Source organism: Siniperca chuatsi, linkage group LG9 (genome assembly GCF_020085105.1).
Source record: "Siniperca chuatsi isolate FFG_IHB_CAS linkage group LG9, ASM2008510v1, whole genome shotgun sequence".
NCBI classification, from domain to species: Eukaryota; Metazoa; Chordata; class Actinopteri; order Centrarchiformes; family Sinipercidae; genus Siniperca; species Siniperca chuatsi.
Window position 1 is genome coordinate 17,684,274 of NC_058050.1, and position 16,652 is coordinate 17,700,925.

Below are 16,652 nucleotides of genomic sequence, written 5' to 3' on the forward strand. Positions count from 1 at the left end.
ACAGTTTTTTATTATATGGGATTCTGCTAACTTGTGATTTATCTGTTTCCTCTGCTGTAGCTGAAAGAGGTGAGAGTGACGGAGGAGACAAGACTGAGCCCCAGAGGAAGACTGATTCAGTTGTACCTCCTGAGGGTGCCAACGAGATCTCTGGAGGTAGGACAAACGCACACAAACACTGTTTCCAGGAGAGGAGGCCATATACAAATCCTGTGCTCACATGAACATATAAATAAAATGAACTGCGCTGAGTAGGACTCCGCTTAAAGAGTCCCCCAGTCATTTGCCATAGTGATGTTTGGAGGTGGGAAAAACAGCCGTTGGTGCTCTCTTTAACACCAGCTCCATAGCTTAGAAAGCCAAAAATATAGGCCTGGTGCCTTTCCACGTTCAGTTGGATCCGACTGTGAAGTGTTTCCCCCATGCAGAGTTTGTGTGCAACCGGTTAACAGCAGAATCCACCTTTTAAAGCAATACCCAGACATACATCGGTCTGTTGGTCTACTTACCCACCAAGCGAGAGTAAAGATGCCAAAACCATCTATGCTTCAATGGTGAATCATTCACAGTGGTGCTTTGTGGAAACTCTTTAGCATATGTAACGCTGAGTGATTTTAGGTGACTGTGACTCCTGATATTAGGCGATGAGTGACCCACAATGTTCACTTGTGTCTGTGCGGTTGCCTGTCAATTTGCGCTCTCCTCCCCAACAAGACGTCTGGCTCTCTGTCTGTTTGTTATTGAAAGCAAGATGTTCTTTCTGTTGGCAGCATTAATGTCCTCATATTTAAATTCCTAATATTTCAACCTCTATTGAAATGTGAGAGAAGAAAGGAATGCTTTCATTTTTATCTTTAGTGTATGTCTCTGTTTACATAGAAACTGTTGTCTGTTGATTTCTTTACCATAACCGAGTTCAGCAGGGAATCCTTGTCTATAGAATAATTAATATAATTGATCGTTTGTAATATGATGTTCTGTGTGTGCGTATTTGTGTATTAAAGAAAGATTAAGCTGGTAATTTGCAGACTCAGACATGAACGATGCTTGTGGCCGAATTTGAGACATTAACTGCTGCTGAGTGAATGTGATTGTTTTTACAAGATTTAAAAGTCACTTTCTGTGACATTTTAATCATTGCTTTCAAGCCTAAAGTGTACAAACACAGAATCTCATTACTTGGTGGTAGGGTGCTTATTATTTAAGCACACTTTCTTTAGGCTGGCTTATTTCTGTTTTTGTGTGCAGGGTGATAATTTATCATAGGGCACTAAGAGAAAGATATTCAGGAAGTTTGGATTATTGAATTTGATTTCAAGAAGCCCAGCCTCCAGTTAACTGTATACCATGTGTCATCATTTTTATAGATTATAACCCTTATATATTATTTGCACAATATAATTTCACTCTGTAATGCTATATGTGCACTTCATTTTTGCTGATGGAGCAAGAGAGGGACACACACACTCACACACAGAGAGAGAGAGAGAGAGAACATCACTGAGCAATTAAATGTGTTATAAAGCTTATTTATAGACACTTTGCATCCGTGAATACATAATAGATTGGCTCTTGGGTGGAGATGAAAACACATCGATAGTAAATCAAAGCAAATTTCACATTGACTGCAATCTCTGGTAACACTTAAAGTGCCCTTATCACAATGTATTAACCTGCATATTGAGCTATGGACAAGTACTGGATTCACAATATATAATGTGTAATTGTTGTACCTATGTTGTGCTCCTACGGTTATTGTTCTGAATAGTACTGTATAGGTAGTGTCTTGAGTTCCCCTATTCAGCTTTATTAGCTAGTTAAGGAACAGGTGAAAGTGATTTGTTTCTTTTTGTATTATTTCTGTTTAAGAACCACATACACATACACACCCACAAGTGTACAGAAAACCTGTTAGGAATAAATTTAAAGCCAGGTCCATGTGCATTGTTACCGATGCCCCACAGCGATCACAGTCTAATTAACCAGATATCACAGCCAGGGTTAAAGCCCACATAACAGTTATACAAAAAGAAGATATGTTTAGATTCTTCATATCACAAACGTTTTCTTTCTGGAAAATACTGCACTGTCACTATGCCATCCTTACAGAAAGTATTAAAACAAGAGCTGAAACACCATAAAAACTAAAACAACATTGTTATGAAGACATAAAATAACCCTTGTTGTTTACCAGTGATTTCAGTGGATTTGTTTTCAGCTCCCACCGACTGATTTTGTGGCTCATCGTGACAATTAAAATCAGACAGTGCAGTAAAATCTCGACATTATAAATTGTGTGATGACCTTTAGCCATTTTTGTTTTGGAAAGCCAAATTAAAGTTTTGTGCATTTGTCAGCTGTAGGGAACAACATGGTGTTAGAGCAGAACTGAGGCTTTTTTTTTTGTTTTGGTAAAATTCACAGCTGTGCCTCTGGCCCAACACATCTGGTTAGAAAATGACCAAAAACCCTTTATGTGAGTGTGCATGGTGAACCTGCCTGCAGTGCACTTATTCAAAAAAATTGAAACTTAACTACTATTGAACCCAGACTGAAACTGTAACTAAAAATAAAAACTAATGAAAAACCATTCAACTGTATTGACTCTCTCCCCCTAAAACACACACAAGAGGTTTAGATCTTTGATTGTTCTTTTCTTCTTCTTTGTTTCTCTCTTGCTCTCCTCCTCCCCTTCTTTCTGTCAGTAGGTAGATTAAAAGCTGGATTTCCTTCAGTCTGCTGTTATCAGAACCACTCACCATTCACTGCAGCAGAGGTGACCTTGATTGGTGTTCTGCCTCATACCTGTTGGGGATTATGATAATATCCTGCTGTGCTTTAATAGAATTTGTGAATGTACTGTGTGTGTGTGTGTTAGTGCCTGTGTATGCAGCTTTGTGTATTGTAGTGATGATGATAATGTCTAACTGTGGATCAACAGAAGTTGATCTTTTATGTTGTACTGTAATGTGCTTCTCTTTCTCTCCCTCTCTATCACGCTCTCTGTGTGTGTGTATTTATGTTCTACATGGATAATACCAATGTCCCACAGTGCTCCAAAGAGACGGTGTTGTATGACGTCTCCCTCTGTGTGTGTGTTTGTTTGTGTGTGTATTAGCAATGCTAACCCAGTCCATCGCCGCTTTGTTCTAGAGTAGTAATCAGCTCGCTTTTATGTCAGTGTGGGTCGTTTACAAAACCTTTCATTAACAGTTGGCTCATATTCTCATCTCCTCCAACACACAAACACACACACACACACACACACACACACACACAGTTATCTTTTTGCATTTTAACCAGCTGTGTGCACACTACCTTTTTATGTGTGGGTCACACCTCAGTCATAAAGTATTTGCAAAGAAAATGCAGTGTTTTTTCACTCTAAAGCAGTTTTATTATAATGACAAGTTAGTTTGGATGGATTATGAATAAAAACTGATATGAAACACAGTGATAATCTCAACTTGGCAAGTGAAGGTCAAAAAATGCAGAAAAGAAAGAAAAATATGCAGCAAACTTAAGTTTTTTATCTTTGGCTGCCTATTTCAAAAGCATCCTGGCTGGTGTGGGAGTGTGTGTGTGTCCATATGTGTGCATGGGTGTTCTAAGTAAGTTGGTTTGAAGTTGCTCTGATGTTTGTTAAAGTAGAAGGGAGAGGGCGATTAGCTAAAGGAAGCGGCATGAAACTTCCTCTGCTCTCAGTACAATAACTACCTTAGCCACCCACTTCTGTTCTAAAGATGCTCTACAAATTACTAAACTATATCTTGCAGAGCTTAAGCACAGGCTGGTTTGAACTAAATACAGACTGTCCATTCCAGGAGCTTTAAATTAAACAAATTTTCTGTCTGCTCTTGGGGTGGCATTGACTGAGTCGAGCTCTGAGCAAACAGGAAAAGTTTTAAAGGGATATATAAACCTTGGTTTGTAGTTTGTAGTCTGTCCAAGTTTCTCATATTGATGTCAGTCATTTGTAGGTCTGCACCCTAAAAGTCGATGATTCGAATCATCGGTCAGGGACTCCCGAGTCAAATCTCAGTTTGTAGAGAGGAATGAAGCATTTTTTTACAGCCTCTAAATCAATCAGTGATCTGAGCACCGGATTCAGCTGCTCACTGCTGGAAGATGTGAAGAGAATTCCTTCTCTCCTTGAATATCAGTTTCTGAGTCAAAGTGTCTGACTTTTTTTCTTTTTGCTGTGTCATTGTCTGCAGAGAAAAGCAGGATAAATACATAGATGATGTAAAAAATGATGTAAAAAAACTAGACTGCTGTGCAGGGTAGGAGTAACACTCAAATTATAAAAAACTGCAAATCAGATTCATCTTGGAAATTTCTGAATCAGACTGAGCCATAGTCATTCACTACTGTTAAATAAAGTGTTATCTTATTCTGTCTAATCAGTGAAGTTATTCCTTGTGTACTCTTTGTTGATGAGTAACATCAGAGAAACATAATTACTGTGAAACATAATTGCCTCATCTTTATCCCCCCTAACCAACCTCCAGTAATTACAATGAATACACAGGACACACACTATGTTTCCCTTTAAAAGTTGAATTGAAAACTTAAATACAGCAACATTTTTTCAGCTTTTTTCTTTTTGCTGATCGAAAGGAAGATTTTTTTTTTCTATGAATCTGAAGACAGGAAGAGAAGCTGGGAGGGAGAGGAATACTGGGTGAATCATAAAGCAAAAGAGACAGAGGCAGTGAGAAAATATCAATGTCCCTTGTGAAATTGTATATGTGTGTGAATCATTCATATGTCTATAATGATATCTCAGCAGGTTAGAGACTGAAAATGAGACGTTGCTTCATTGAGAGCACTGTGTGGGTGCAGTTAGGTTACACTAATCTAGTCTAAAATATTCAGTTTCTCTTCAGTTTCATTTCTCAAAGAAAACTTTTCATTTCTGGACATTGTTGTAAATCTGCTTGTGATAAAATCAGGGCAGATCTATTCTAAACTGGATGAACAAAGACAGGTAGCCACATAACCACTACATTAAGAAAAAATAAAGATAATACTGAATGAAAAAACATTTTCAGCGACTAGCCAGCTGGAGTGCCAGCAGAGTTTGTCATATGTTAATTTTCCACTTGTTTCTGTCAGTTTGATCTCTGCCAACAAAAGACTCTCTCTGGGCTCCTTAATCAACTGGCTTCATTAAAAATGGTGGTTCCAGTGCTTCTCACAGTCTAAAGTGTCAAAACATCAACATCTACTCTTTCCAGTTTGGACTGAGACATGGAGACAGAGTAAATGCTGTGTAATGCTATTAGACACTGGGCCACATGACATCAGTTCAGGAGGTTGCCATCTTTGCTCACTTGATTCAGTGGTTCCATTTTGATTAATCGCCTACAGAAACTTTCAAAAGCTTCTCTCCTAGAGGGAACATTGATTACATTGTTGTCACCTTTGATATCTATATATAACTATCATAAGTGGTTTTTACATGGATTATTTTCATATGCTAGCATCATGGCTCTAGAGATGGCAATGTCGGTCAGTCCACCACTTTGGTTCAGACTGAAATATATTAGCAAATATTTGATGTCATGATTGCCATGACATTTTGTGCAAACATTCATGGTCCTCAGAGTATGAATCCTACTGACTAGTGATCCCCTGACTTTTCCTCTAGCGCCACCATAAAGATGATGATTTTGCTTTTTAATTAAATGTTTTGACAACAACTGTATGGAATGTCTATACATTTGGTACAGATATTCATTGTGTTCAGAGGATGAGTCCTACTGACTTTGGTGATCCTCCGACGTTTTCTCCAGTACCACCATGAGGTTCACATTTGTTTTGAGTGACATGTCTTGACAACTATTGGATGGATTTCCATGAAAATTGGTAAACAAACTCTGAATGACTTTGGAGATCTCTTCACTTTTCATGGAGCGCCATCATCAGGTCAGAATTTCAATTGTCCAGTACTTTGGTTTATGACCAAATACCTGCAAATCTAATGACATTTCCATCAGACTCTGCTGTACTTTGTGTTTAGTGCTAATTAGGAAATGTTAGCGTGCTAACACGCTAAACTAAGATGTTGAACATGGTAAATATCAGCATGTTAGCATTGTCATTGTGAGCCTGTTAGCATGTTGACATTAGCCTATAGCTGAAAGCACAGAGCCGCTAGCATGGCTGTAGACTCTTTTCTTGTTTCTCTGTGATAAAGATGATTTTACTGTAATTATTGCCTGCCATTTTAGTTATATTCTGTATTGTTTTATTGGACAGCCTGGGGTCCCAGCTATCCTACGATGCATTAGGTAGATAATTATATCCCCTTTGAGTCTAGCTTACCAGAAAAACTACAGCATTGGTCAATTGTTCAAACACAATTTTTGTCATTATATATTTAAGTTTTCCTCACAAGCAACCTCTTGTGGCAGTGCAAATAATGACTTTGCTTCTCATAGAAAAGCAAAGGTCAGTGTTGGTTCCTTTTAACCATGACGATGACCTTTCTCTAACCTTAACCAAGTGCTTTTAGTTGCCTAAACCTAACCAAACCTTGACCATAGCATTGCCAGATCAGAAAACCAGTATTTTTATAAGGAAGGAAGAACTTGTTGTATTTGCATGTCATCCCACTCTGTCCTTTACTATAAACTGTCCAATAAAAGCAATATTTGGCAAATTATCTTTTGCCCTTCACATAATACATTTAAAAAACATAGATTTTTGTTCCATTATCTACTGTATTAACAGTTAGACATTGCTGCTGGTTTCATCCATGTTTCATCCAAAATAAAGTATGTAAGGCATTTGGCAGCCAATAATAATAAATATCTGTGTTTTGCTTATCAAAGCAAGAACAAATTCATTAGTGGTCCCTTGTGCAAGACAGTAATATATTTTCATTGGAGTCTGGCCCTAAACGTTTCCTCTAAAATAATAGCCATTATTTGGACAACTGCATGATGTTAGATCAGAGGACATCTGTGTGTGTGTGTGGGGGGGGGTCAGTAGCCTCCAGTAGTAAAACAGATGGTTGTCGCCCTGCAGACAATAAAGATCTAACAGATACTGTAAGTCAGCACTGGTTTCTCTAATCAAAGCTTAATGCTGCATTATTGGATGGACTGCAATAACAAATAACAAATTCCTGTTTTTCCACCACTGACAGTGAATTGTCACCTGGCCCACTTTTGAAGAAGCTGATTAAGAGGGTTTCAGTTTAACTTTGATTTGTGGAAAAAGATCTAACAGATACTGTAAGTCAGCACTGGTTTCTCTAATCAAAGCTTAATGCTGCATTGTTGGATGGACCACAATAACAATGTAACAGCAAATTCCTGTTTTTCCACCACTGACAGTGGATTGTCACCTGGCCCACTTTTGAAGAAGCTGATTAAAGGGTTTCAGTTTAACTTGGATTGGTGGAAAAATAGCCAGATATGTTTAAATAAACTATATTACAACATGTTTTAACAACTACAATCTGTTTAGTTATTTCATTACCCTTATTGTACTTGCCTTCACTTAAATTAAAGTTCTAGATATCGATTAAAAGGTACTGATGCCTTTCAGAACTCACAGTTACTTAACTTGATATCGATACCAATCCACTCATTAAATGGTTCACTTGCTTTGTTTTAGCTTTTGTACATAAAGTAATCAGAGCGCCAGGCTAACAGCATACACAAACAAGTGGAAATCATTGAGTAATAAAGGGCAAAAGCCTCTCCTTCCCTCCATGCTACGGTGCCTTTTTCAATACATATTACCTAATAGGATGTGAGAGTAGTGTTGCCTTCCTCACTCTCTGACTGAAGCTTTATACCAGCGCTCACATAGGCAGACACACACGGACTGAACCCAAGGGACATACGTAGTTAAAGTTGAACTGGAGGCCAATGAGATTCTGTTAACATTCACCACTCTGATAGTGAAACAGTCCTCTAGTATCCATCACATCTGCAGAGGGTAACAGACACACACCTGGAGAGCAAGGTCTCTATATTTATAGCCAACCTTAATTCCTAACATTCTCATTTATTTCATCTTTGGCACCCTCTAGGTTGGTGTGTGTTCATCTCTCTATATTTATCACCTTGTTAATTCCCAGCTTTAACATTAATGTAATCTAAATCTCTCCATCTCTTTGTGCATGTGTGCTGTGTTTGCATATCTGTATGTGTGCATGTGTGTCTTGCTTTATTTATTGCCCCATTAGTTTCCAGAATTACCAGTTATACCTTTCCTCTATCGTTGTGCATTTTTCCCTGTATTTAATTTAATTCCTAACCTCCCCATTCAGTCACTGTTATGCTCAGTGGCTACCCAGGATGTCAAACATTTGTGGACAGAGAAATGTGTCACTAGGCTGACAAATATCTAGAGAGACTGAGTGAGGAGGCCAAAACCGATACCACAAATGAAAGGAGACAAATACAGTGAATACATGCAGCCCGTTTAAGTTTGTGCAGGCTACAAACTAACTGGTGAGTGATGCTATTAGTTCCTTTGAATGCCTCTAAACATTACATAATTTCTTTCCATTTGAGAGAAAAAAGAGCCAGATATGTATGTCATGGCTAAAAAGCACGAAAGGCTCCAATATATTTAAAATTGATGTTGTTGATGTGATTCACAAATGACGTGAAAGTGAACCCTTTCAAAATGAGCTGGTGTGTAGTGTGAAGGGCAAAGTAAGGAGAGCGTTAAAGAGAGTATTTAAAGAGAAAGTATTAAAATAAACCGAAATGAAAAGTGAGGCGACTAAGAGTGAACTCAGGTAAATGTCCTCCATAAATGCATATTTCGTCTCCATTTGTCTCGTCTCACTTAGCACTTTTTCCATCATCGCAACTTGTGTTTTACATTTTGTTTTGGACACTCGCCAGGTACTGAAGTATTCCTGCTGAGAGGAACTAAAGAAATATCATCCTCACACATGTTGGATGCGCGCACACACAGACTTGGGAGTTGATCAGCCATTGCTCGTGTGTGTGTGTGTGTGTGTGTGTGTGTGTGCTAGTCAGACTTCTGTCCTTGTCCTCGATTAAGTGAGGGGGTTTATGGCTGAGTTGAGCTAATTGAATGACTGGTTAACAAGTGCATGTGTTAATGGCATTGCGGTCATTAGTAGCAAGGACTCCTTAAGTGCAGAGGTCAATTAGAATCATTAGCATCCATTTCCTCCCTGATTTTCCCCTGCTATAGCTTTCCTCCGCTCCTTCTTCATGGTCACACATAGAAGTTATGTCACACTGTACAATTCTGTGGCTGAGGTGTGAGCGACGGCAGTAGTTTATCCAGAAATTAGCTAAATTTTAAAAAGTGTGTTTGTACAGAGGCAAAAAGCACTGTGCATGCAACAGGACATAAACATTTACATACACATTTACTATAACATTATATACATTAACTACAATGAGATAAGGTTATTGTAGAAGAAACTGCTTGGCGAAATGCAATACCTAGCTTGACAGTTGATACTGTATGTGTCATTAGAAGTGACATTTATTGCTCTTTGCCTCCTTTCCTCTATTCCTCTTTATGCATTTTCTTTCTTCTCTTCCTTCATCCCCTCTTCATGCCATTTTATGCTCTTTCTATCTGTCCACTTTGTTTTACTACCTGACCTTTCTTAACCACTTTTGTCCCCTAAGCTCTCTTTCCTATCTTGTCAATCCTGTCCTCCTTTTCCCCCCAGTCTCCCTTCTCTTGTGATCCCAATGGTTTACACTTTGTGGTTGAAAAGGCACATCAGACCTGGAACCAAATGCTCTTCTAGGTTGGTAAAATTAACCACATCCCCCTTTTTTGAAGAGAGCCTCATTCATTGCTCAGAAGTTTGTGGTTTAAAAACTGATATCGTATCATTTGTGGAATACAGGCAAATCATAGCTCTGTTTTGCATAAATTTCCACAATTTTTCAGAAGCTCATAATAACTAGTTTAGCTGCAGTAAATCCTCCGTACAGTTTCCTGACTGCCACAGAAGTGCTTACAGTTACTGTAACTTCCCTTGACTTGATGAATGTATACATCTTTCAAACAAATAGTTGTGCTTGACACAAACTAAAAGACAGAAACAGAGGAGCGGAGAGATAAAAGGGGAGTGGACTGGCAGGCAAACTGTCCCTCCTGCAGAATTAATAAGTAAGCCAGTATTGTATTGAATAGTGACACAAAAATGCCTAGTTTGAGAACCACACCCATCTCTAAGGTTCTTACAATGTGTGCATGGAGCTAAAAAATAACCAGACATGATAAGAGGGACTCAACTTTCAAAATAGAAACCCACACAGTTCAACATGTGTGTCTGTGTGTGTGTGTGAGTGTGTACTAAACAGAGAGATTAGAGGAAGATAAACAGAAAGAAATGAGCAAGGCAAGGCAAACAGAGGCAGGTAGAGATGGAGCGACAGACTCAGAGAGAGACAGTTTAGAGGCCACGTGTTGCATTCAACATACATATAATGTCTGTTTTTGTCAGAATGTCTGTGTATTCAGTGAAGTGGAACAGAACAAGACAGTGGATTATAGATCAGGAAGGTCAAGCAGGAAGAAGGTCTCTGGAGGAACAACACAAATCGTCTAAAAACAGCTGTCGGATTACACCTTAAAACCCACTGGATCACACTACTCACACATACACACACACTCTCTCTCACATAAACCCACAGGTCTCACAGATGAATATGAATGTTTGTGCTTGCTGAGTTTGTCTGAGTTGCTCTGAGGGCCACTGAGCAAACGACAGGTGTATCAATCTGCTGCCTGTCTCTTGATTGAATAAACAAGCCAAAAAAACAAAGGAAATCTTGTTTTTTGAGCTCTTGTGTACCACCATTGTTTTTTGGGAGAAACAAGCTGCTGTAGGCAGGCTAAAACAGCTTTTTGGGTTGATGCTCAGGCAGTTTTAAACCTTGAGTGTGAAGTTGTGACATTGAGATTTTTGTCAGTACTTTCCCTGGGTTTTCCCATTTGTCATGGAATTGTAGATGTTTAAATTTCCATTTTTTTCTAATCACTTTTTTGTCCATGTTGACTTAATATTTTAAGTATTTGGATCAGCAATGATGACTAACAAGTTAGTTATAGTCATCCAAACTTAACGTCATGAAGGTATGAGGTAATGCTCTGTCTTAAAGGACTTGGGAAAAATAATAAAAAAATAATAAAAATAGAAAATACAGATGTATATAGTCTTAGTAAAAAGACTAGTTCTAATCAGAGCTAAACTTTCGGCTGCTCTGTATTCCTTAACAAAACATGGACCCCTTTTACACCTTGCATTAAAAAGCGTTCACCTGGTATTAATATGTGTCTCCAGTGTCCACATCAAGATCTGATAGCAGCTCAAACAACTGAACGTCACATCCTCCTCTCATTTGCTCAGGTCCAAAACAACAAAATAAAATAGAAAGGATTGTAGCCTCTCGTGAAGCTGTGCTTATCTACGGACTTTTGATTGCTTTACTTTGCATTACTCTTGTAAGATTAAAGTTAATACTGGATCACAGTTTAAATTGGAGTTTAAAAATTTGGTGCAACAGAATTAAATTTAATCTAGGTTAAGAGTAAAAACTAAACTGAGGTTTAATGACAGGTTTAAATTTAATCATTCTTTTTAATTTTAAGCTTGTTTTAAAGTGTGGTGCATTTAATCAGGTTTAAAAATCTTGTTAGCTAGGCATCAATATATGAAAGTGTGAGTCAAGTTGGTTTTGTTCAGAATTAAGAAAGTTGTGCAAAGCTGGCGTCTTCACTGCAGGATGTTTGTAGATGCTGAATGCAATCACTGGTCCCAGCTGTTGTTAGTCAGTTTTGCTGATCAAATTTGTAGACAAGTGATGCTTACAGTACTTCTCCACTCAAAAATGTGTTTTTCTTATGTTTAAGTCCCCTAAAATGTCAGACCTGACTTGTATCTGTGCAAAAGTTTGAGAGGTGTTTTTTCAAGGGGGAGATGGCTGTATCATAGACTGTATATTAAGATGGACAACATGACAGCTCCCCAAAAGTGAAGCCAAAACACCTCGATCGCCCCCTGGTGGCTGGATGCAGTATATTTCATAATCCCCGCCCCCTCAATGTTAGCGGATGGGACATGAGCCAAATTACAAAATCAAAGTACACGTCAAATAAAATTTTCCTAAAGATTGTTTCTGCCAGTTTAGGTAGTTCTTATCACGCTGTTGTGTGTTAATTTTTCTAAGATTGATTTTAATTAGTTATTTGATGCTATAAAAAGGGGGTTTCACGTCATGATTGGCAGCTGACGCCGATTCACAGTTGAGTTGGCTGGGTGTATGGGCGGGACCTCGATGCCGGACTCCAACTCACTCACTCACTCACAGATCACTACCGCACACACTCTGGCTCTAAATGACATCACCAGCGCAAGATGGCAGCTCCCATATCTGGGATACTGTATATTGGCTTAATTTTTGTACAGTGGGAGGAAATGGAGGCGCGTCGTCCATGTATATATACAGTCTATGTTCTGTACACTTCCCTAAAATCTGAGAATCAAACTTCCTTCAACTATCTACTAACGTTATGTAATAATGTGAACACACTGTAACATCATAGCAGATATTGTATGTTACTACTAACACTGTGTCAGCCACTGCCAGTTACAAGCTAACAAGCTAACAAACGCCATAAACAAATAAAAGATGCTAACTACACTTATCATTCTGATACGTCTGCTAGTCACCGATTTTGGTGCACAATCGACTCCTTGTCTGGATCTGACTGAGGCTCAAACATGTATGGCTGAATCTCTCAAATGTTTCCTCTAACTCTAGCCATCTTGACGCTCCGCTCTCTCACCCACATCTATGTTCTCATCAGCACCGGTCAACCTAACATGCAGCAGTGGTAGGCGGGGCCTTCATAGATCCAGAATTTCTTAATGAGGGAGAAAGAATAGATGTGCTTCCAGCCCCTTTTCAGTTTTTTTAAACTTTTTATGTGGGATAACCATGTTAAACAGAATATTAATCATAGCAGAGTATTTTTCCATACTTTAAAACGTGTCTGGAGGGGAACTTTAAGGGTGTCTGAGAATGGGCTACGCAAGTTTTAGACAATAAACCTTTTACATGGACGACATTTTGACATGTCTGAGTAGCAGTGTGTGAATAACAAAATTAATGATGGCTGAATTCCATTTAGCTGCTTCAGTTTCAGGGTCCTGGTGTTGTACATGTTGGCTCACTGTCATGACTTACTGGGACACTTTGATAGAACAGAGCCATCGTTAATGATATTAGTAACACCTGTGCTTTTCCTACTATAACAAATCAGAATGTCTGCTGTGAAAAAGGTGTATGCCTTGACAACCGTTTAAATTGAACATTTTTATGATGTGCTGTTTCTATAATTTGATGTATTTTTAATTGTTCAAAATGGATGTGACTGAGATAAACCCTAGGAAAATGAAATTGGTTTTACGTATGCTTTTTTTGAGTGGGGGTCTGTAAACAAATATATGCCCCATCATTCTATCATTTTGAAATCTATAAATTTAAAAAAAAAACAAGAGGGGTGGAGGCAGATTGTGGGGTTTCAAATATCTGATTTTCTTATTGGTTGTGATTTTTAACTACATGTTCTGTACATCTACAGACGAAGACCCTATTAGAAATACATTCGCTTCTGGGAAGTGAGAATAATGGAATTTTGGAATAAGATTACAAGAAATTTTGTCTCTTCTTTGGCAGTGGTTAAACAGGTGTACACTAAGTTATGATATGGAAAACTGGCCAGCAAGGACAGTTTTTCCCTTCATCATGACAGCATTCATTGTGGTTGTCTCTTTAAATGCTATCCACATTTTCATATCAGTTTGGTAGAGCACTTAGCAAGCACACCTACACATGAGCAGATGAGGTGGAAAGGACCAGCCCGTATTGATTTAAAGTGGACATTTTCTCCGCAACATACAGGAAATTGCTTATATTGAAACGTTAGGTTCTACATGATAAACAGCAGGCAGGAGAAAAGGATCTTATTACTATTCATCCTGGAATGATATATTGAGAAAACATCTCTCTGGGGGGACCATAAAAGAGTCAGTTCACCTACTGTATAATATTATTTCCATTTAATCATTTCACTGAAGTGTATTTTATTACCGAGTGGATTAATGTATCAAAATCAAACATATGAACTTGTGTTAAACTATTTGGGTATAAACGTCCAATTATGTTTGTAATGAATTAGCCTTATCTTGGAGGTGAAGTGCTCTTCTAAAAGCAGGTTCACGCAGGAATCAAACTTTTGGCTAAGAGAATAAGGGAGATGTTCTCACTGCTACTATCCATCTATCTGCATGTCTGTCACTGGTCTCAATGTTAATTCCAGACACTGAAACACAATCACAGTGGCAGGGGAAATAAAACTTAACTAGAGAGAGATTGAAATGACAGCACAATCCACTGATCCCTGGCTAAATAGAGGTCAGCAATAAATCAGGGCCGGCGGGGAAGAGCTACTGTTAATGAGAACACAGAGCGACAAAGAGAAGGAAGAAACAGAGGGTGGAAACGTTTTCTAAACTAGATATGTGTGTGTGTGTGTGTGTGTGTGTGTTAGAAGATGTGTTGTGTGAGTCTGTGTGTTTATTTGTTTGTGTATTGTGTATACATTACTCTCCCAACTTTGTCCATATGTTTGAGTGGGAGATTATAAAGCTTTTGTGCTTTGCAGATAACATGTAGCCTATATGTGTATGTGTTTAAACCTCTATGTGATTTGGTTGTTTGTGTACTGCTACAAGTGTTACTACTACTAACTGCTACTTATACTACTTGTCTATAACATTTCTCTCTTCTAGTTACCAGTTCTGTTCCCCAGCTTAGTTACTGTCTTTGTCGTTGCATTTTTGTCTTTGCTCTGCTAGAATTTGCAGCCAGCCAACAGTGGCTTCCATTGTTGCACTCACATTTTTAATACCCATTTCTCCACTCCCACACAAGTTAATTCAATTGTCTAGGAGCCACATAATTTTTCCCACAGCACTGCAGACTGCACTGTGGGCTGAGTTGTAAAATGTGGTCGCTCGCTCTCTCTGGTGCTCTCTCTGGACACCAGGTGGACGATCTGTCTAATCACATGCTCGCATGCCAATTACGGTTGGTGCTTGGCCAATTGTGTACTCGCATGTAAATAGGTTCGGTGATGGCAGCGCCTTTTTTAATCGTGTCCTTCTATGCAAATAAGGGTCAGATGTAGTTCAGCCACACAATCAGTGAATTTAGAGGCATAGACTGTAGGAAAGCAGCCAGCATCCCAGAGTTACCATCTCTACCACATAGACACAAATCTGCAAGACACAAAACTTGAATTAGAACTAAGCCATCGTTAATGTAATTAGTAACACTAAGCAAACGTTTCCTGCTATGACAGGTAAACGTTTGCTGTGAAAAAGGCCTGTTTTGAGCCTAAATTTCTGATGCAACTGAAACCAAGTATTTCTGGTTAAAAATGGCAAAACAGCTGTTGAAAATAAAGAGCATAATCGCTGTACTACTGCCACTAGCTACGGTTAGCAGCTATGCTAGTCACGTTCATAACCACAGTAAATAATACATTATTACATTTCAAGGCATATACCAACACAGCGTTTGGACACAGGAACATTTGCTCAGTAGACAGCCACTGTCTTGCTCATGTTAGCATGTGACATGTGTTTGAACAATGTTTGAATTAAGCCAAACATGGTTTCCGACGACTTTCAAACATAAACACTTTGTTTAGTTGAAAGTGAAACCCACTGCAACATGGCAGGCAAGTAAAGCTCAAATACTTGGTTCCTGTCGTGAATACTAAGAAATCATTTTGGTTGACTGAAATGTGGGTTTCGGCTCCAATAGCTGTCTGAGGTGTAATGGCGTTTAGAAACCGTCAGTGGACAATGGAACTAAAAAGGCTGCGAAATGTAATACAGATACACAGACTTGGCAAATTATTCAGGTGCAGATATGTCATCCCATGACTAATACACAATGTGCAAATATGTTTAAACTTTAGCAAGTGTCCCTGTAACTCCTACCTTCATCCTAGCATCAAATCTAACCTTAACTGTGACATCTCTACCATTAAAGGGCCAGCAATTAAGGGCCGTTAATGTGTCAGAAAAGATTTTCCATATTTTTCTATCCACATATGAACTTTTGGCCCCCACATGAACAGAACTACAAGAACACACACACATTATAGTAGAGACTGACATGTTTTGTGCTCTGCCATGGCAGACTGTTTTAGTTGGTGGAGTGTTTAAGAAAGATTTTGGTGCCAAACAAAGCCTGTCTCTTATTAGTTAGCCACAGAGATGGACAGAGTGAGATAGAGGAGAGGAGAGAGGCAGAGAAGAACAGGAGTAACCGTAGAGTTGGACAAAGGAAAGACTTGGCACCACAGAATCTGTCAGTATATCTGTGGTATTTCATCAAACCCAAATACAGCGTTTTTTGCCTTCTCACCGTTTTTCTTTCTTCCTTGCTTCAATTGTTTCCCTTCCTCCCTCTCACACATTTTTCTCGTGTGCGCACACAGACAGTTTCACACTGTTCCCCAGTAACTGCACTTTGACCCGCAGCAAAGGCGTTAGATGGAAAGAGAAAAGGGGGGAAGGAGGTAGAGAAGAGGAGGAGAAAAAG

At 38.8% G+C, this 16,652-nt stretch overlaps 1 protein-coding gene across 5 annotated transcripts in view; it reads left to right on the forward strand.

Moving 5' to 3' along the window:
• col14a1a (collagen, type XIV, alpha 1a) overlaps positions 1-16,652 on the forward strand; it is a 133,767-nt gene that overhangs the window by 19,175 nt on the left and 97,940 nt on the right. For 4 of the 5 annotated variants that reach the window (XM_044207901.1, XM_044207903.1, XM_044207899.1 and 1 more), the window contains exon 5: positions 61-156. The exons of the other annotated variant lie outside the window; for it this stretch is intronic. In XM_044207901.1, the coding sequence (XP_044063836.1) occupies positions 61-156 (96 nt within the window). The remainder of the gene's footprint in view (positions 1-60; positions 157-16,652) is intronic. 5 annotated transcript variants of the gene reach the window in all.